This window comes from Lathamus discolor, chromosome 7, assembly GCF_037157495.1.
Source record: "Lathamus discolor isolate bLatDis1 chromosome 7, bLatDis1.hap1, whole genome shotgun sequence".
In the NCBI taxonomy this organism is placed as follows: domain Eukaryota; kingdom Metazoa; phylum Chordata; class Aves; order Psittaciformes; family Psittacidae; genus Lathamus; species Lathamus discolor.
This window is the reverse complement of record NC_088890.1, coordinates 22,866,475-22,887,856: the sequence shown is the minus strand read 5'-3', so window position 1 is coordinate 22,887,856 and position 21,382 is coordinate 22,866,475. Positions and strand designations below refer to the sequence as shown.

Genomic DNA, 21,382 nt, shown 5'->3' with positions numbered 1-21,382 from the left:
AAGCTCCCTGGGTCTCTGGACTAATCAAGAGGGAGCACAGCTTGGTCCTCAGCTCCATGTTTCCCTCAGTCCAGGCTAATGCCAGTGCAGTTATAGTGAACCAGGAGGTCAATATTCATAGAATCCCAGCCTGGTTTGTGTTGGAAGGGACCTTAAAGCTCATCCAGCTCTGACCCCCGCCACGGGCAGGGCCCCCTTCCACTGGAGCAGCTTGCTCCAAGCCCCTGTGTCCAACCTGGCCTTGAGCACTGCCAGGGATGGGGCAGCCACAGCTTCTCTGGGCACCCTGTGCCAGCGCCTCAGCACCCTCACAGGGAAGAGCTTCTGCCTAAGAGCTCATCTCAGTCTCCCCTCTGGCAGGTTCAAGCCATTCCCCTTGTCCTGTCCCTGCAGGCCCTTGTCCAAAGCCCCTCTCCAGGTTTCCTGCAGCCCCTTCAGGCACTGGAGCTGCTCTCAGGTCTCCCCTTCAGGAGCCTTCTCCTCTCCAGGCTGAACCACAGGGGGTTTGGGCTCAACCCACTGAAGTTGGGTCATGGGGAGCTTCTTGGCAATCAACACCCCCAAGTCCTTCTCCTCAGCTCTGTTCTCAGTCCAGTCCCCCCCCAGCCTGTGTTTGTGCTTGGGATTGCACAAGGACCCCCATGGGTCAGACAGGATTGGGCAGGATCTTGCACTTGGCCTTGTTGAACTTCATGATGTTCACGTGTTGCCACCTCTTCAGCCTGTCCGTGTCCCTCTGGATCCCATCCCTTCCCTCCAAGGTGTCGACTGCACCATACAGCTTGGTGTCATCAACGAACTTGCTGCAGATGCACTCGATCCGAATGAGTCAGGAACTGCTGGGAGTGAAAAGATCCCGAACAAAGGAATGCATGTGCAGATCCGTTTGCAGTCAGGTGTGCAGATGCATATGGCGGGCAGTACTCAGACCCGCAGCCACGGGTGCAAACGCCGCATTGCCGGGCACTGTGTGTGCGCAGCTCCCGGTTCCCCTTTTCACGTGTGAAGGATTCTGGACAACAGCGGGCAGGCGCATCTGGGTCCTCCTCAGTAACCTGCGGCCGGATCCACCAGGACCGCTGCCGGCGGCCGCAGCCCTCACCTCGCCCCGCGCGGACCCCCAGCCCCAGCGGGGCCGGCGCTCCCGCGGGGCCGGACGGGCCCGGGCGGCGGCACCCTCGGTGGGACTGGGGCTCCCCCAGCGCCCTCGCCCCCGCTCCCCGCCTGCGCCGCGGGGCCAGGCCCGGGGCCCGGGACCCTCCCATTGTCTCCGGCGGCAGCGGCGGGGGGGCGGGCCGGGGGGCCGGGGGCCGCCCTCCGCAGCCTCATTGGCGGCCGCTGAGCGCCGGTGCTTTAAATGGGCGCTCGCGGGGGAGCGCTCCCCATTGACAAAAGCGGGGCTGCGGGGCGGGTGTGGGGCTGGGCTGGGGCCGCCCCTGGGGCGCGGCGGGGGCTGCCGCAGGGCTCGCCGCGGGCAGGGGCGCTCCTCGGGCCCGGAGCCGTGGGGAGCGGAGCGGGAGGCCGGCGCTGCGGGCAGGGCCGTGCTGCAGAGCGCAGGGGCGGGCCGCGGAGCCCCGGCAGCCGGCTCCCCCGGCACCCGCTCCGCGGCGCGCACACCCAGACAGGCGCACAGGCGGTGGTACCCGCCCCTTCTCTCCGCCGCCCTTCTCATCCCCGTCCATGGCGCTAAGGGCGGTAGCCCCCCGCTCCGCACGTAAGTAAGCGGCTCCGCACGCTCCTTTGTGCGCGGCCCTGCCAGCTCCCGCCGCAGGTGAGGCGGCTCCGCCGCGCACCTGAGCCCGCGGCCAGCCCGCGGCTGCCCGGACCCGCGGCCGCCGCGCTGCCGGGCGGGGAGGGGGGGCGGGCGGGCAGCGCGGCGGCTGCGGCTCGGCCCAGCCCGGGAGCCCGGCTCGCCGCAGCCCTCCCCTTTGGAAGCCCCGGGGCCGGAGTGCCCGCGGGCCGGGGAGCAGTGGCCGGTGCGTCAGGGCGCTGCTGTGCTGTGCCTTGCCCCTCGCAGGTGGCGGTGGGGCGGCCCGGGGCGGGCACGGACCACGGTGACTGCCCCAGCCTGGGGGCGGCGGCGGGCGCTGAAACCTCAGAGCTCATGGAAACTGGGGGCGATGCCAGATCGGCACCTCGGCGGGGAGGCAGAGGAGGAGGCGGCGGCCGTGGCGAGGTTCCAGCGACTGCCAAGCCTGGCGCTCCCCCGGCTGCGGAGACGAGCATGAATATTGATGGCCCCGGCGGTGGCAGGAGGAGCGGGGCTGCCGCGGACGCTGCTGCAATGCCGGGAGCCCCGGGGGGACCGGCCCCGTCGCCCCGCGCCCCCAGCTCCAGGGACCCCAAAATGGTCCATCAGCGTTTCCTGCGGAGGAGCGTGGTGGACTCGGACCAGGAGGAGCCCGCGTTCGACCTTCCCGAGTCGGAGCATCAGAGGAAAATCATCCTGCTCCCCAAAACCCGGAGGATAATTGCAGAGAGGGCGAAGGCAGGACAGGGCTCCCCGGAGCCGGGCTGCCCGGGGTCTGAGCCTGCCGCCGGGCCGAGACCAGCGCCGGGCTCTGGCAGCGCCGCGGGCGCCGAGGAGCAGAAGGAACCTGGCAGAGATGTGGAGAGGAAAGAGGCGGCGGATGCTTCCAGAGATCAGAGCAAGGCTAAGAAAGAGGAGCCCGAGGAGGAGGAGGCTGATATGAAAGCGGTTGCCACCTCGCTGGATGGCAGGTTCCTAAAGTTTGATATTGAACTCGGGAGGGGATCCTTCAAAACGGTCTATAAGGGTCTGGACACGGAGACGTGGGTGGAAGTCGCGTGGTGTGAACTTCAGGTAAGCTGAGCTCATCCTCCTGTGCTTTTTCTGCTTTGTAAGCCTAGAAGCTAAGGGCAACATGCCGCTGTCATCTACAGAGCTCAGCTTTGAGCAGCCTTTATAGTCACCATTGCTTAGTATCCAGTGTCTAACTATAGCGCAATAATCTCATTGGCTCTCAATCTACCACCTTATGTACACTCCTCCCAGGCTTAACCCTCTCCGCCCTGGGATCTGCCTGCTAACAGGAAGGACGTGAGCACAGGACCTGTCATATCGTATAGAGAGGTCGCGAGTCACTCACCCAGTGCCCAAAGCATGCCAGAAAGAGCTGAACTGTGCTAGTCTTCCTCCCTACCCCTGGCCTGTGCTTCAGGCTGTCCCCTCAGCAGCAGCGTGGTTTAGCAGCAGTGGAGAAGCAGGTCTGCATTAAAAAGACACCAAACATAAATGAACTTAGGGTGCATTTGCAGGAATGAACTTTCCTTTTCTCCAAACATGGATACATTATGCTCTTCCAGAGATTGAAGATTTGCTGTGCCTTGCCCTTTCCCCTGCTCTGAAAAAGTGATCGTTGCCAGATCCTGAGAATCAAACCTCCAAAAGTACCTTCAGTTAGATCAAAGACCTGCCTAGCCAAATATCTTTTAAAAGGAAGATTTTAAATAAAAGATCTGATTTGAGGTCTAGCTCTTTGGGGAGAAATATCCAGTAACACCAGCAGACAGTGAAGGTTTAGATAACTGTCTTTTGGTGGTTTGGGACATAAGGGTTACTCTTTTCTCTGGTTTATATATTCTCACTTCTGTAAAAATTATGGTAGTATATGCTTATATTTTTGGTGAAGATTTTGTCTCTTTCCTACTTTTTTTTGTTAATGGCCCATTCAAATGGGCACTATCTAAGAGAACTGAAGACCGTTTTTATTTCCTTGAGGTATTACTTAGTCTGAGTTAATATGTGATTTTTGGTGGGAACTAGGAGATTTAACTCAGTCATAGCTTGAGGTCCTTAAACTTCTGCTGGTTGTCTGAGCTTCATGGCCAATGAGAGTATTTGAGAACAGCATGTAAATAATGTGGTATAATAAGCTGGAGCTCCTGATTGTTTATTTTTAATGTTGGCCCATTCTGTTTGCAAATCACTAGCAGAGCTGAGGGTGGATGTACAGCACATCTTTATTGCCTAATGATTTCATTACACAATATAATCACAACTTCCCCACAGCACTACTTCCTTAAGAAGTATGGGGAGCACTTCCCAGTCTTCATAATCATGCTCCCTTGGCTTTCATTAGACATGGATGCAGAACATGGGCAAAGTATAGCTCTGAGTACGTGGAGTGGTGGTGAGGGATTTAACCCTTTTCTCCCCCTGGCCTAGAAGGATTTTGCAGGACTTGTAGGGAAATAGGAGAGGCTTTGGGGTTGCTGAGGGGATATAAAAGGGAGTTGGGGTGGGCACTGCTGGGAGGAGAGCCTTATGGGCAGGCCTGGGCTTTGGCTTCTTCTTGGAACCATATCCTTCTTGGCAGCCTGAATTCATTGTGGATAATAACTGGGATGCTATCAGAGGGCAAGTTTTCCCACAGGAAGGGGCTGATGTTGGTCAGATGTGTGACCAGCATAAGCCAGCCCTGTCACTGCACAGCCATTGTGTGGATAAGGGATTCATCTTGGTGCCACATTCTCAGTATGCTCTAGTAGAAGAACCAAAATGGGTGGATTTTCAGTGTGTTTTCTGTTACAGAATAGCTTTAACTACAAAAGACTGCCAGATGTGTGGGAGAACAGAGGGTATTGGGTCATTTACACCTAAAAGATTGGGAGGGGAAAATTGCAGCATGAAGCTTGCCTGGTGATTGGTCATTGTATTCCTGGTTAGTTGCTTGGGTATTCTTGAACTGACTGCATGTGAAGGAATCATTTGTAGTAACTGCATCATCCCCACTGGTTTCCATTTTATGTACTTGAGCTTAATCTGATTTTACTACTAGGTATTTTCACTTTAATACAGAATTTATGGAAAGAAAACTTATTACTTGACTGATTTAGAGAAAATGGTGTGAATCTCTAGAGGTAGGTGCGGGCTGCCGGTTCTCCTTGAACGCAGAGTCTGTTTGCCTGCAGGTTTGGAGGTGATGCTAGAGGCCAGGTGCTCTGAGATGGAGTGAGGGTTTTGAAAGCCAGTACTTGGGTCTGGATTGAGAAAGGCCAACTGAATGACAAAAGTCTTTAATCACCATGGGGATTAAACCCTGTGTTTCTAGATCGAATTTACATGAAGGAAGCAATTAGAAGAAGGTGTGAATAGCTGTGTATTGTCTTGGGCTTTTTGACTTGCAGAGTACTCTCAATTCAGCTATAGAGTCTTACTGGGAAAACATTCAGAGGCTCCTATCAAGTGGTCACTTTATTCATGGCTCTTTTGAAAGTCTTTATGTAAGCTGTGTCAGTTAGATATGCCCTCGTTTGTCTCTTTCTTTGTGTAAACGTTAAGTTCAGACACAATGAAAGGCTGGAAGCCACCACCACCATGTTGTTGAAGACAAAATGACTTCCTCTGCAATCTCACACCATCAACCCTCATTCCAGAGCCTTTTTGTGGAAAACCAGCAGTAAATTGTACTGTCTTCCTTGTGGAGATGCGCTTGTGCTTGTTACTTTTAGAGCTGGAGAGTTAAAAACTAACAGCAGTGAGGTTGCATGCAGGCATTAATCCTCTGTCCTGGCTCAGCATTTTTTCAGCCCAGTTGTACTGTTGCCTGTGTCTTTTTTTGGTTTTTGTCTGTCTCTGTGTACAAAGACCTTGTGAGCAGTTTTTGTTCCGTGGGTTTATTTCATTGAAAAGATGGCTTAGGGTTCAGAACCAAAATCATGGCTTGGATTAGGGCAGGCTCCAAATGCCAAATAGATCTGGGGTTTAGACCTGCCTGAAGACATGAAAAGTTATAGCCAAATTCTAGCTAGAAAATAGGTTTATTGTTCCTTCCTGAAACTGAAGTATTGGAGCAGAATTAGTGTGCCCTTGCAGTTTGGAAGGGTTTGCATTCTGAAGTTTCCAACAGCTATAATTAATTTTAATTGGTGGCATACAACTGCTGTGTGGAGTTGCACTCTGAAGTAAAATGTTAGATGGGGGTCTGACAATCTACTGCTGCCAAGCCAAATAATCTTTTTAGATGATGGGTTTAAAAATCCCCATCCTATTTCCCTTTGGAAACATATAGAGAAACTGCAGAGGAGTCAAACCTGATACTATCTCAAATGCAAAAACCTCATTGTACTTTATGGTTTTGCTTGGACTGTGAATATTTAACTTGTTTGATTTTTAGTCGTCTTTGAAAATGTGGAAATGACGGACTGTCTCATCTCCCACTTTGAGCAAACTGCTCTAGTGAAAGGTGTCCCTGCCTCTGGCAGGGGGCTGGGACTGGATGAGCTTGAAGGACCTTCCAGCCCAAACCAGGCTGGGATTTATCCTGCTGTTGCTGTACCTGTGGTGGGAAGGTGAGAAATGCCTGTTGGTGAGCACTGCAGAGAAGCCAGGCTTTTCCACTTTTTGCCCAGGGCTTGTTCTTCACTCTACCTATTCTGTGAGAATGCATGGGAGTCCTTGATGCTTCCTGGGACAGAGGTCAGTTCAGGTACTGGATGTTAGAGGTATTTAAGGAGGTATGTGAGGGTGAAGGATAGGCAGAGGTCAATTTTCCTTCCCCGCCCATATAGCTGAAATTAGAAATCAAGAGTATTAGAATAGCTCTGAGAGCATTTTCCAAATGGCCACCACACCAAGGGGTCTGTAATGGTGAAACAACCACAGACATGCTGCCCTAAGGAGCGTTTGATTTCACCATTTTCTGGCACTTTGTCATTGCCAGGTTTTTCAAATGGCCCAAACAAGTAAAAGTATGTTGTTTGGCTCAAATCACTGTGATGTTCAGGAGTTTCACATTTTTGGAGGGCATGGATCTTTACTGGAAATCCAGTTGTAAATGTGGATGCATTTCTGAACCCTTCTTTTGTTTGATACATATGCAGGATTAATATGGGAACAGGTAATTTATTTTCTTGATCTTAGTTTTTATTCCTTAGACAAGAAGCTCATCTAGATTGACAGATAACTGAGTGATTTTTTTAATATGGCATGAATATTCTAGACATGAGGTGAAATTAGGCTTTGTTTTACTTAAGGTGAATAAAAAGGGCAGTTAAAATCATTAATGCTAGACCTGTGTGAGCTTGCTATTTTTTGTTTCCAAGACTGATAATCTTTCCTTAAAATGCCTGGTTGAAGTGAAGGAAGGGAGGAGAAGCATGCAGCTTATTGATAAGTGTGTTACCTTACGTATGAGAGAAGGCTATGATGCCTGTATCTATTGGTTTTAAATTTTGAAGTGTTATTTTCCATCTTATGTCCACTTGATGATCTGTGGTAGTTGCTCGAAGTGATAGCCAAGGTTCATGGCTCAGATACTGTTGGTTGACAGTGGGAGCCTGTAAAATAGAGACAGTGTTAAAGCAAGTTCACTTCGCTTTAGCTGGCAAGTCACTTGTGGCAAAATGACATGATGTGGAAGGAGGATGTCCTATGCCCCTGTATAAAGAATCCAGGGTTTATTGTTGGTTTGTTCTGGATTTTCACTGCTGTGCTTTTGTAGTGTCTTGTTGGCTGGCAGCATTCATCTGATGCTGCAACAGTAGCTGGTTATTCTTGATGCTGTTAATTTATTGACTGAGTAAACTTTGTAGTGTAAATGAACAGAATGATTTAGAAAATCTGGTTGGGAGAAGAAAGGAGGGAGACTAAAAGCTTGAATCTGATACTGCTGTGTGCTCATATTAAATTAACTCTTGAGACTAATTTTGTCTGTTTTGAGTTAATTCATGAGATAGTGACTTCTATTTTAATCTAAACAATTGGTTTATCTCTGCTTTACAGTGTCAATACAGAAACATTTGCCTGTATCACTGGTGCTTGTTAATATTGCTGTTGCCCTGACACAGAAGCAGGATAGGGATATGGTAGTGAACTATTAATAGACTGCTTCTCAAATTCAGTAAATAGAGCTGGGTCAAACTTTGATTCTGCTTTTGAATCAAACAAAGCTCTTTTCTTTTTGCTTTTGAGTGCATTTTGCCTGAAGACTGGTTGTATGGTCTTGAATCCTGGTTAAACATTTCATGCTACACATATGGGTCCAGTTGCTGTAAGAGGGAATAAAGTAATATCAGAACTTGGTGTAACGGGTATTTCTGGTCCTTTTGGCCATCTCTTGTGCACAGCTGATAGGGGGGAGGGAGGAAGTTGATGTTGCAACCTGTTATCTTAGTGATGTTTCTTGTTCATGTGCAGTCTGACTTGTCTTTAATGTGCTTACGTTTATGATCTTGTCTGGTGATTAGGGTGTAACAGGTCTGAAGGAAGTTCAGTGGCACTCGTAATGTGCTCAAAAGGGGACAATAGCAGTTTAGCTGCTGGTTCCTAGAGGTAGTGTGCTTGCATGCTCTGAGAGATCAGAGATGCTGCAGAGGTTGGGAACAGTGATTCTTTGGGGCCTTCACACTCTATCCACCCATCCCTGTAAGGATCATGTATGAAGGGATTGGCGAGGAGGTAGGTAGTGATAAATCTCCTGTGCTTTAGGAACCCTATGGGAATAGTAGGTTTGGGTTTGAGTGCAGAGAAGAGCTTGTTACAGCTGTTCCATCAGGGGAAGTCTGGTGTTTAGACTTGCCATGATATAGCTGTTGATTGGTGGCAGCAGGATACTTCCCTGTGTGTGTTCAGTAGGTTCTGGGGTAGTTCTGTGATAAATGCAGACTAAACATGAATAAAAGTTAAGTGCTGATGCATGATACCTTGACAACCTGTACCTATAAGAAAAGGACAAAAAAAGGCATGTTATGCGAGATGTACGACTCTTGGAACTCCTGTTGGAAGAGGCATCTTTGTTGCTCTGAAATAAGAAGGGTTTATGCAAGTAATGTTTGGAGAAGTGTTCAAGCCCAGGTTGGACACAGGGGCTTGGAGCAACCTCCTTTAATGGAAGGTGTCCCTGCCTGTGGCAGAGGGGTGGAACTGGATGAGCTTTAAGGTCCCTTCTGACACAAAACATGCTGGGATTCTATGAATATCTGAGAGTCACGTAGAGGCAGAACTAAAGAGTTCTTTTGTCTTAAGTTTGTACATCTGAAATTGAAGTTACATCTGGAAATGCATTATTTCCCTGAAGTGATATTGGCCTTTTAGAAGACATGGGTGCTGTCCCAATTTGGTGTGCCTGAAACCTGGCTTGGCAAGGAAGGGGAATTTTAGTCTTTTTTTTGTGGAGTTGAGAAGTCAGCTAGAAACATCCTTCAGTGAGTTTCTTGCTATTCCTGTGTAGCTCTGAAATGGAGGAACCAACTCATCCTTTCCTCCTGCCCTTCTGCCTGCTCTGGAATGAGAAGGCTGCCTTTCTGCCAGGAGCAAGTATTGCAGTCGTATTCTCTGCATCAGTAAATGCCTGCAGTCTCTTCTGCAGTGGAGTCCAGACCAGTTGTTAAAACTGCGAGATGAATGATAATTTCAAATCCCTTCTGGATCTGGTGTGGTGATTTTTTGTTTAGAGAGAAGAGTCTTGCCTCTTCTTTGCCTCTATCTCACTTCAGCAGGGCAAATAGGCTTTGATCAAGTGGTGAAAGAGCATGAGCTCTTCAGTATGTTCTAAGAAGGAAGGCATGTGCCCTCATTGTCCATACCTCTCTTCTCTTCCCTAAAAGTACTTGTAGATCTCCCTAAATCTAATTTCCACATAAGCCACGAAGTAGACCCTATTTCACAGGTTAGATTGATCCATTGCTCTGGAATGGACTAATCTTCATAAGCAGCTTCCCATATCCTTGAATCAAGTCATTGTTCTCTCATGATGTTTATCCAGAACAGCTTGCTTGTTGGGAATTTTGTCTGTTCTGAATTATTTGTCCATTCTGAATTCCAGAGTACTGCATAGCTTCTGGGCTGTTCTGATTTTCTTCTTGCAGGTGATGACTATGTAAAAGATAAGACGCTGAGAAATTGATGCAAGGAGAAGATTGCAAGTCCTGCTTGTTCTCCTGTGTCTCCTGCAATCACCTGTGTTGTGGACACAGGGTGTCATGTCACTGAACAGCTTTAAGCCTTAGGAAGCATCATAGGTGATGGCTAGTTGCATGTAATGATTGATGAATTTAGAACTCTAAGTCAGTTGACAATAAAATATATACCAAAAACTTTCCAGAGTGACTTGTCAGCAGTGCCTTGGCTTACTCCTCATCTATCCAGTTAGTGGGGTGTGGTAGCATCACTTCTACTCAATCCCTGAAAGAAAAATAAGTGAACTCAAATAACTGGAGTCATCTTGAATATTACTTTTGGAAGATGCTCCCTCGCAGGCTTGAGTGGTCTTAAATACGTGGGTTTTCAGTTCACCCTCATTCCAACAACGCTTTCTGAGAAAAAACTGTTACTGAAAATGTATTACTAAACATGCCATATCCTGTCTGACCCCACTGTGGCTACAGCATTACCCCAAACAAGTGGATTTCTGGAGTGGAGGGGATTTCTTCCTTCCTTAAGAATCTTCCATATAGCTCCATATGCATTTTGATTCTTAACAGGTATCACAGTATACACAACTAGATTTTAGTAAGTGATTTACTGGAAAATAATTTTGCTTTGTGTTAATACAGTATAACGGCTGTGTAATATGGTAGTTAAATATGCAGTGGGAGTAATGGGTAAAATGAGATGCCATGTTACGGGAATATACATTTAATTTAAAATATCAAGGAAAGAGTAACTTAAGATCTAATGCCATCTGTTCTTCAGTTGTTTGCTACACAGGGATACAAAACACTTATTCATAAACTTGGAGGGAAACAGGAGAAAGCAGGCTCAAATAACATGTGCAGGGCTTTTTATCTGGCCATTTCTTTCTGAATTTAATCTGATCTTCATTGCTGACTTAAGGGAAAATGAAACACATTTTAAGTAGTATTTGATCCTATCATAAATCTCAGCAGCACTTTACCCAAGTTAATTTGAATTAATGTAATTTTTGATTAGGTTAAGCTTAGAGTCATGGCTTTGATTCCAAGTGTTTGTTTTTTTTTTTTCCCCTAAGAAAATGAAAACTTGAGAGGAAGCGGGCATGTTTCTGTGGTGCTAGTCCTTTTCCGCAATGCGTTTTGGGGAAAGCTCTACTGTATTTGGTTACTAAACTCCCAGTTTGCCTCTCTGATAACCTGCTGTAGTCCAGTTCTGAAAACTATTTTAAATGATTTTGACCTAACTCAGAGGATTTGAATGTAAATCTGCATAGATGAATGCTGATTTCTTTTTTTTTTTTCTGTGTATGTTTATGCTTCTAGGAGAACTGTCTTACCTTTTCTGTTAAGGCCCATGGCTGGCTAAAAAGTTAAGAAACTGTAGTTCTGTACCAAGCACAGGAATGTTTTGTGTATTCCAGGGCTTGTCTAAACACCACTGTCAGGGGTTCAAGTCCTTAAAACTGCCAAAATCCCAGTAAGCCTGAAGAGCTGGAGGAAGGCTCTTTACCTAAATAATCAAACCTTATTGATACTCTATAAAATCAGCTTTCATTTAAAAAGTGTAAAAGACAGTTGGTCACCGCCTTCTGAGAACAGAGTATTTTACAAAGGCATGGTAAGGCAGGCATAGCCCATGTCTGCTTCTGTAGTGGGTGTTCCTTTCTCTTCCTGGTATGTGCTCGAAGGAGTGAAGTTACTGTGCTTATTCCAGATTTCTGAACAGTAAGCAGCGTTTTAACATTGCTTTTCCTGATGCTGTCTGGGTTTTTTCAATCAGAGCAACATTTGGGTGACCCATTGTACTTGCTGGAGCTAATACAGCTGTGGTGGCTGGCTGAGCAGAATCAATCCTGCCTGTGAAAATAGAACACTGGGGGGGGGGGGGGGGGGGAGGATCACAATTTCCAGTGGATGTATCTCATTGCTCCAGGCCTGTACAGAGCTCTGCTGAAACTTTTGGTGAGATCTAGACCTTGTACAACCAATTCCAAATAGGTTTATTTTGTTCTAGGCTTTACTGATGAATTAAGGAGAATTGCCATGGTTATGTGTGTTTTGGCTTGTTTTGTTTCTCTTTCCTATCAGTGTGTTTTGAGAATTGTTATAGATAATAAAGCAAGTGTTGCACTAATAAATGGACTTGCTTGTCTCTCAATTACAGTAAATTTGTATTGCCTTTGATTATTAATGGAGGACGAGACTATCTTGTTGTTTAGCAAACAGCACCAACATAACTAATGGGGGTGGTTATTTATGTACTTAAGGTTTGTGCATATATAAAATTAATAGTAGAAGTAGAGGAAAAACTACACAACTGCTTGTATTAAGCCACAGGATATAGCGTAAAATGAATCAGTAAGAATGGCCTGGAATGGTTGCTTATAGTCCATCTATAAGTCTTTTCAGGTTATGTGCTCCCTTGTGTGCTATGTTTTGTACTTGCTTCCGGGACTGCGGCATCAGGCTGCACTGCGCTCCAGGCTTCTGATATTCTTTTCATTCTTGCACAAGCTGTAATAACTTGTGTAACATCTTTCATTGGCCTTAATGAATTCAAAAAGGCATTGTGGCAGCTCAGCCTAACTGAAGCCTGTGATGAACTTCCAGCAAAGGCAGATGGGAGCAAAGCAAGGAGAGAGAGTGTGATATTTGGGACTTATTTGTAAGGTCCTTGTTAAATGTTAATAATTAATTTGAAGTGCTCTCAGCACTGTTTCAGGGAACAAATACGGGTATTTTTCTGTGACTTCCCTCTAAAAAAGTGAGAGGAAAGCTTCTGCTGATAATCTCCTAGTCTTCAGATGTGTGGCAGACTCTTGAACTGGACTGGAGCTATCTAAAGGAAGTTTGACCTATAAGTTCTTCTAGGCTACTGAGAGCTGCTGAGCCCCGTTGGTGTCAAGTAGCAGTGCTCGTTTGGTCTTTAAATAGAAAATTCACTTTGGAGTTTCCATTTCAGACCTTAAGGACTCTCTGTTTAGGCTGCTCTCAGACCTACACCAGGCAGCGGATGGTGAACTCGGCAGCTGGGGCTGGTTCCTATAAAGGCAGATCGGGCAACCTTTAAGATGTTGCTAGGCTCCATCCCTGGCAGTGCTCAAGGCCAGGTTGGACACAGGGGCTTGGAGCAAGCTGCTCCAGTGGAAGGGGTCCCTGCCCGTGACAGGGGGTTAGAACTGGATGAGTTTTAAGGTCCTCTGCGTGTGGCCATCCAGCCAGTTCTTTACCCACTGAGTGGTCCTTCCATCAAATTGGTATCTCTCCAGTTTAGAGGGAAGGATATCATGTGGGACAGTGTCAAATGCTTTGCAGAAGTCCGGGTAGATTATGTCAACTGCTCTGCCCTTATCCATCTCTTCTGTAGCCCCATCATAGAAGGCCACTTAATTGATCAGGCAGGATTTGCTGTTAGTGAAGCCATGTTGGCTGTCAACAACCACCTCATTGTTTTTCTTGTTCCTTTGCATTAAAACATAATACGAAGCTTCATTTATTAAAGTGTGTGTATGCTTTCTCGGAGTTTCTCTTAGGTGGCTTGAAGGAGGAGGAGAACAGGCTAGTGCCCATTGACACATGGGCTTCAAAGGAAGCTTGTGCTCTGAATAACTTTTGTTTTGGGCTCTTGTGTGTGAAATGAGAGACTTGAAATGATGGAGTTGGTGTATTCAAAAGTAACTGTTGCACATAAACGGAGTTATGGGTGGTTATTGACTTTTGTGAAATTTAATAACTATCCATATTTTTCTCTGTGATGTTGCTGAACATCTCAATTTCTAGCAAATGTCAGCGTGGTCTGTGTTGGGAGGGAATCTCATGGTGTGAAGATGGTGATAGAGAATGACTGAGACTGGAGGGTCTGCTATGAGGTGGTGGGTTAGCTCTGCCTGAACAGGGCCTAACAGGAAATACACAGCTTGCTAACCTAGGACCCAACCATGAGATCACTGCTGCTGAACCACAAGTTCTCAGTGTGTGTGTGGGGTGACTGATGCTGATCTGATTTTGTTACAGGTTAGGGAAGGATTACAGGGTGTTTCATCATCCCATTCCTGCATTGCTTTGCGTTTTTCTAGGGAGCCTTTGTCACAAATAGGTGCTATTTCATAAAAACTTTCCAGCAGACTTTTTAAAAGCAGTTTAATGTTTTTTCCTTCTCATTTCTTTTCTTCTGTGTTCTTTACCACCACCCCAAAAGTTACAAGGACAAGGCCCTGCTCTTTAACACCTTTTGGTATATATAAATATACTTGTTCCTTTTTCATGCCCCTTTTTTCTTAGGGGATCATCTTCACGATTGCATGAAACTATCATCTTTGCTTAATCCCATAAAACACTGTTTCACTTCCCAGTCTTCCCATTGTGCATGCTGTTTCCTCGGGCAGCTGCGCTGTGCAGCAGTGGGGCTGACAGTGCCAGCTGTAGTATTTCCTGATCTTTCTGAAAATCCTGATGAACCTGGGATGGAAAATGGAATTTGCAGAGAAATAAAGGAAAATGAATTGGCATCTAATGAGATGATACAATAGAGGCGTTTTGTAACCTCTTGAGCAGTAATTGTTTATTTCTGGTCTTTAGCAATGACTGATACAGGTAATCTGACTGCCTTGTTGGTGCTTATGTGGCCCAATTCTGATGCTGCAGTTCATGTTTTAACAGTATACATGCTATAAATGCTGGGATTTTTTTTTTAAGAAACAAAGCTTGATAAAATTAATATATTGTGTATTTTATGCATGCTTTTACTGCATCCTGTCATATGAAATTGTAATTAATGAACTCTGTTAAAGAAAGGAAAGAAGCCATTAAAACATTTTCACTGAGTTTTGTGTGCAGGAAGAGAGAACTCTGGCATTTCTTATGGATCTTTGTATCTTGAAAGATATATAGTGTATGTTTCATAATGGATTTCTGTCACAGGGTAACTGATGAAACCATCTTGTAGTTGGAGCCCTTGGTACCTAGGAGGATGCGAACTCCCTGTGAAACTGCTTCTCCCAGTTTGGTTATTTCTGAATGTGCTTATCTATGGATTTTGCAGACACTAAAGTCGTGCTTTTTCTGCTGTTTTTCCTACAGTGGGAGCAACTGGAGAATTTTCTTTCCCTTTTATATCAGATTACCTCAAACTTATGAGGTGCTTTGTTTCTGTGATCCACTACCCTAGTTTGCTGTGTGTTGTGAGTAACAGTAGATACACACACAGCATCAGTGTAGTCTTATTTCCTGAAGAAACAAATGCTGAAAACCAGCCTTTGGTTGTTTGTTTTTTCCTGACAACCACTAGAAATAACTGGAAGGGAGGAGTTTTCTTGGCCTTGTCTTGCTCTTCCTAAGTTAAAGTCTGTGAAAAATGGTAAACTCCCAGGAACTGCCAATGAGCACTGTAAGGAGAGCTGCAGCATGTGCTGGTGGCATGTGTCCTGCAGAGATGCTGCTCTGTTCCTCCAGAGTGGTCCGGTGGGGATGGAGGGTGGCAGCAAGACTGGGGGTTGTTGGGGAGGCCCCGGGTCCTACTGCTCCTGGGCCAGAGCTCTTCTGTGCCCTACTGACAGCCTGGCAGAGCCTGTGCTATTTCTAGTGCTTATACAGTGCCCCGAACAACGTACTTGTGTAGCAGTGGAGAGTGACTGCAGTCTATACAGAGGACACAGTTTCAAGCCTGTTTTAAAGTAATTTTTCAGCCTAGATGAATTAAGTAAAAACCACTCCTTGTTTATCATCATTACATCACTTCTGAGCAACATTTTCAGTTTTTCCATCAACTTAGTACAGTTCTGCATCTGTGTTTCTGAGAGGATACATATTTAAGGGTCAAAGAACGAATCTGTGACAAAGCAGTGTTTAATTGCATGGATGTTAAAATGGAAGGACTGGTTTAGCTGGAGGATCTTCACATGCTGAAATATTAATTACTGTTAGAGATCTAAGATGAGTGGTAATAAAAGCCTGTTTACCTGTTTTAATGAGCTCAGTTTAAAACAGAAAATAGAATATTTCTAAGGTGCTCATGTATCAAAGTTTAGAATCCCTGGGCCAGAGTTTATACATGTGTTTCAATAAGCATTATATTCAGCCTGTGTTTTAAGCATGCTATGTATTTTGAAGTATAATAGCATTCACAGAGCAGTAGCTCTGTGGGTCTGTCCAAAATTACCATGCAGATTTACCTGGTTTTGAGACAATTCCTTGCACTGATTGTGGTGTGATGATAGCAGGTCTTGAGTGTTGTCTTGCAAGATTAATGTGAATGATTGAAAAGAGATGACAAAAGCAACTCTATATACAGTATACAGCAGTGGCAGTAAGTAAGCCTGTACTGAGCTGTAATCTCCACAGAGGAAGACACAATGCAAAATCAGCATATTTGCAAATACATATATATACATTTATAACATAGCCAGAGAGTCAGCAGTTCAGTTGATAGACTTCTCCTTAACACCAAATGTAGAGGCAAAAATGCATGCTTAAAAGCTTCCTCTGTTTTTTAGTGAAAAACCCAAGAATTCTACCTTTCTTTAAGAAAAACATTTTAAGGAACATTATAGCTGCTATCTGGATTCATTTTGTAGTGTTAAGCCTTATTAAATAGCTGAAGTGATATTGCTGGTAACAGTGCTGAGAGTGGAGTGGGGAATTCATTAAGTAATGGCTGTGTTGTGATTTGATTTAGATTACTTTGGTGTCACCTGCTGGGTTGCTGTTTTCTTTCATATTTATGGAAAAGGTTTACTTGGTTTCCTTGGTCTTTACTTACTGCATATCCATGAGATGTATGTGAGAGTTACTTTAAAAATAACCCCTAATAATGTGCAATAGTAATCAGTATGGATAAAATGTTTGTACAAGTGAGAGAAATACAAGAATCTAAAATTGTCAATGCCCTCCTGAATTTAGTGAGTATTGACTAAGATCATTGCAATGAGTATTATTCTTTGTTCAAGGACCCTTTAAAGTATGTGGGGTTTTAAATAACTGCCGTATATGGCACTCTAAACTGTAGTGGTGCAGAATATATTGTGCAGTTCTGGTAGGCAGAGCATGTCTGTATGTTTAAAAAACGCAAACAAAACCAAACTAAAATACTCTTTGGCTTGTGGATTCTCAAGTGCTTTCTTTAAAAGGTACCTGGGACTGGGATTAGGAGGATTGTGAACTTGTTGGATAGAGTTCTACCTAAGCCTGCTTTTGCAAATATTTTAACTGTTTCTTTACACTACAACTGATACATTGGCTTTCTCTTTAATCCTGTGTAAAAGACGGTGCTGACCATGTGCTAGCATGCTCTTTAAATGCTAGCAAATTCAGAAATTTGATCATTGAAATGAAGTTGCAGCCTCAAGGAAGGCTGTGCTAGGACTTTTATCTTATTGCACTCAATAAATTGCTCTCAGAATTGCTAAATTTGAAAACTTAGGAAAAAAATCTTGAAGATACTTTAAGTAGATCACTGTGACTTTTGAATTTTTTCATCAGTCTTAAACACGCTCTGGTGTTCTTGTATAGGATGATAATCCATATCTAGATTTTGATGTTTTATTATTATTTATGATATTCAAATCATTCAGTACTTTGGAAATTGGTTGAATCTGTTGGCAAGACCAACCCAGTCTCCTCCTGCAAGAACTCCTTCGCTGAATACTTTGAGCACCCCTTTCTGGGATACCTAGAATTTAACTACAGCTACTTGGAACCTCTTGAAGCTCCAACCTGTACATATGTAGTCTCGTGGACGAAACCAAAAACTTTTACAAAAGGAATTATATTTGCAGTAAATCAAATTGTATTCTTTCACAAAACCACAGACTGGTTTGTGTTGAAGGGACCTTAAAGCTCATCCAGCCCCAACCCCTGCCACGGGCAGGGACCCCTTCCACTGGAGCAGCTTGCTCCAAGCCCCTGTGTCCAACCTGGCCTTGAGCACTGCCAGGGATGGGGCAGCCACAGCTTCTCTGGGCACCCTGTGCCAGCACCTCAGCACCCTCACAGGGAACAGCTTCTGCCTAAGAGCTCAGCTCAGTCTCCCCTCGGGCAGGTTCAAGCCATTCCCCTTGGCCTGTCCCTACAGGCCCTTGTCCCAAGCCCCTCTCCAGGTTTCCTGCAGCCCCTTTAGCACTGGAGCTGCTCTCAGGTCTCCTCTTCAGGAGCCTTCTCTTCTCCAGGCTGCCCCAGCCCAGCTCTCTCAGCCTGGCTCCAGAGCAGAGCTGCTCCAGCCCTTGCAGCATCTCCATGGCCTCCTCTGGCCTTGCTCGAGCAGCTCCACGTCCCTCTGGTGCTGCTGCCCCAGAGCTGGATCAGGACTGCAGGTTTTAAAAGTGCTGATACAAGCTGAGTTTTCTTTGTAAACTTTCTCATCTAGAGCTTGATGAAGACCAAGCTTTTGCCAAAATGAAAGGCTCAGCGTAGTGTGCAGACAGTAATGCATTCCCAGGGAGGCTGCTCACCACTCTTTCTTCGCACTGCAGCAGGGGAATACCAGAGATTATTTCTCAGATCAGGTTAACTGAAAGGGGAAAGGGGTCAGGAGAAACTTTCTGGGTTTAATGTCATAGCTGGGGGCTAGAGTGGGAAGTGCTGATCTGGCACATGCTGGGATGTGCTTCCTTCCTGGGTAAGAAATGCATGTTGTCTCTGTGGCTGGCAGCTACAGGATGTTTGTGCTGGGAGCAGGCACCTGAAATGCACCTCTAACGTACTTTTCACATGTGTATTATTCAAATGGGAATTAAAGTCTATTTTTCCCATGGAGGTGTCTTGGGAAAAGGGGTGTGATAAGAGAAACTTCTTCAGCCAGCCCTGTCTTGGTTGTCAGGGAGAAAACTGTCAGAATCTTCTACTTGCATTTCTCCAGCTCTATAAAAGGCTATAGGGATTGAAATGCAATTAAGAAACTCTCCCAGGCTTTTGTTTAATTTTTATCCTTTTAAAGTTCAATAAGCCAGGACGTTTTACTTCCTACACCTGTATTTCCTGGTTCCTCTCAGAACTGCAGATTAGGGCTCATCTTTTCCCATGGCAGCCTCATCAGTTGGAAGTTGGAAATACTAAAACCTGTTAAAGGCTGAGCCTGCCAGGTTTTTAGAAAAGTTTGCTTGTGTGTGTTTGGGTTTGGGTTTTCCAGTCATGGGCTGCTGTATGGGACACCTGGTTTGCTGGTGACAGGCGGGATACACCAGTCCCAGAGAAGAAAAAGGGTTTTGGGGCAGGAGTTAGCAGGGCTTATTGACAGGGCTTTAAACTAGTTATGAAGGGGGAGGGGATTTAACTGGGATTGTTGGGGACAAGCCCAAGAGGAACATGCTAGGGATTGAAGGATGGCGGGCTAAGGAGGACTATCAATCTCTTGTTTCACTTGTGGGAAAGGATAGCTTTTTAGACCCTGTCCCGCAGGGGAAAAAGGGTACTAGGACTGGCTCCCTGAAATGCCTGTACACCAATGCACGCAGCATGGGGAATAAACAGGAGGAGTTAGAAGTCTGTGTGCGGGCTAAAGGTTATGATCTAGTGGCAATTACAGAGACATGGTGGGACAGTTCACATGACTGGAATGTGGTCATGGATGGCTATGTCCTTTTTAGGAAAGATAGGTCAGCAAAGCGAGGTGGTGGAGTTGCTCTTTACGTGAGAGAGCAACTAGAATGTATTGAGTTCTGTCCGGGGTCGGATGAGGAGCAAGTGGAATGTCTGTGGGTACGAATTAAGGGGCAGACTGGCACGGGTGATACAGTTGTGGGGGTCTATTACAGACCTCCTGATCAGGACGAAGGAGTTGATGAGGCTTTCTACAGGCAACTGGAAGTAGCCTCGCGACTACAATCCTTAGTCGTCGTGGGGGACTTTAACTACCCCGATATTTGCTGGAAGACTCACACAGCCAGTCATTCACAGTCTAGGAGGTTCCTCGAGTGCATTGATGATAATTTCTTAATGCAAATGGTGGACGTACCAACTAGGGAAGCAGCGCTGCTAGATTTAGTACTCGCCAACAAGGAGGGTTTGGTCGAAGTGGTGATGGTCAATGGCAGCCTTGGCTGCAGTGACCATGAGATGGTGGAGTTTAGGATCCTGTGTGGGAGGAATAGAATACCTAGCAAAGCCACAGTTCTGGATTTCCGAAGGGCCAACTTTGGCCTCTTCAGTCAACTGCTAAGGGAAGTCTCATGGGAAAGTGTACTAGGCGGTAAAGGGGCTCAAGATAGTTGGTTAGCATTCAAGGACCGCTTCTTCCAAGCTCAGGATCGGAGCGTCCCAATGAGTAGGAAGTCAAGTAAGGGATCTAGGAGACCGGCGTGGTTAAACAAGGAGCTGCTGGGCAAACTCAAGTGGAAAAGGAGAATCTATGGATTATGTAAGGAGGGGCTGGCCGCTTGGGAGGAATATAGGACAGTTGTTAGAGGATGTAGGGAGGCAATTAGGACAGCTAAGGCCTCCTTGGAACTCAATCTTGCTAGTCGGGTTAAAGACAATAGAAAGGGCTTCTTCAAATACATAGCAAATAAAACTAACACAAGAGGCAATATAGGCCCACTGCTGAACGAAGTGGGTGCCCTGGAGACAGAGGATATAAAGAAGGCAGAGGTGCTGAATGCCTTCTTTGCCTCTGTCTTTACTCCTGCAGACTCTCCCCGAGGGCCCCGGATTTCTATAGCCCCAGAAGGAGTCAGGACAAAGGAGGAGTTTTTTTTGGTAGATGAGGATTGGGTTAGGGATCAGCTATGCAAACTGGACATCTGTAAATCGATGGGTCCGGATGGAATGCACCCACGGGTGCTGAGGGAGCTGGCGGAGGTCATTGCTAGGCCACTCTCCATCATCTTTGGTAAGTCGTGGGAAACGGGCGAGGTGCCTGAGGATTGGCGGATGGCAAAGGTCACAGCAGTCTATAAGAAGGGCAAGAAGGAGGACCCGGGTAATTATAGACCGGTCAGCCTTACCTCCATCCCTGGAAAGGTGATGGAACAACTTATTCTTGACTCCATCACTAGGCATATCAAGGATGAGGGGGTCATTAAGAACAGCCAACATGGTTTTATGAGGGGGAAGTCATGTATGACCAACCTTATAGCCTTCTATGAGGAAGTGACTAGGTGGAGGGATGATGGTAGAGCAGTAGATGTAGTTTTTCTTGATTTCAGTAAGGCATTTGATACTGTCTCCCACAGCATCCTCATAGATAAGCTGAGGAAGTGTGGGCTTGACGATCAAGTAGTGAGGTGGATCGAGAACTGGTTGAAAGGAAGAAGGCAGAGAGTTGTGGTCAATGGCGCAGAATCTAGCTGGAGGTCTGTGACTAGTGGAGTTCCTCAGGGGTCGGTGCTGGGACCGGTGCTGTTTAATATTTTCATCAATGACCTGGATGAGGGAACTGAGTGCACCCTCAGCAAGTTCGCTGATGACACAAAACTGGGAGGAGTGGCTGACACACCAGAGGACTGTGCTGCCATTCAGCGAGACCTGGACAGGCTGGAGAGTTGGGCGGGGAGAAACTTGATGAAATTTAACAAGG

The 21,382-nt window shown here is 46.1% G+C and overlaps 1 protein-coding gene across 6 annotated transcripts in view; it reads left to right on the top strand.

Annotated features, from left to right (window-relative positions):
- Nucleotides 1-1,434: 1,434 nt before the first annotated feature.
- WNK2 (WNK lysine deficient protein kinase 2) overlaps nucleotides 1,435-21,382 on the top strand; it is a 123,107-nt gene continuing 103,159 nt past the window's right edge. For 5 of the 6 annotated variants that reach the window (XM_065687205.1, XM_065687206.1, XM_065687207.1 and 2 more), the window contains exons 1-2: nucleotides 1,435-1,714; nucleotides 2,018-2,824. In XM_065687205.1, the coding sequence (XP_065543277.1) occupies nucleotides 2,105-2,824 (720 nt within the window). In that variant the 5' untranslated portion in view covers nucleotides 1,435-1,714; nucleotides 2,018-2,104. The remainder of the gene's footprint in view (nucleotides 1,715-2,017; nucleotides 2,825-21,382) is intronic. The other variant, XM_065687209.1, reaches the window with a different exon arrangement.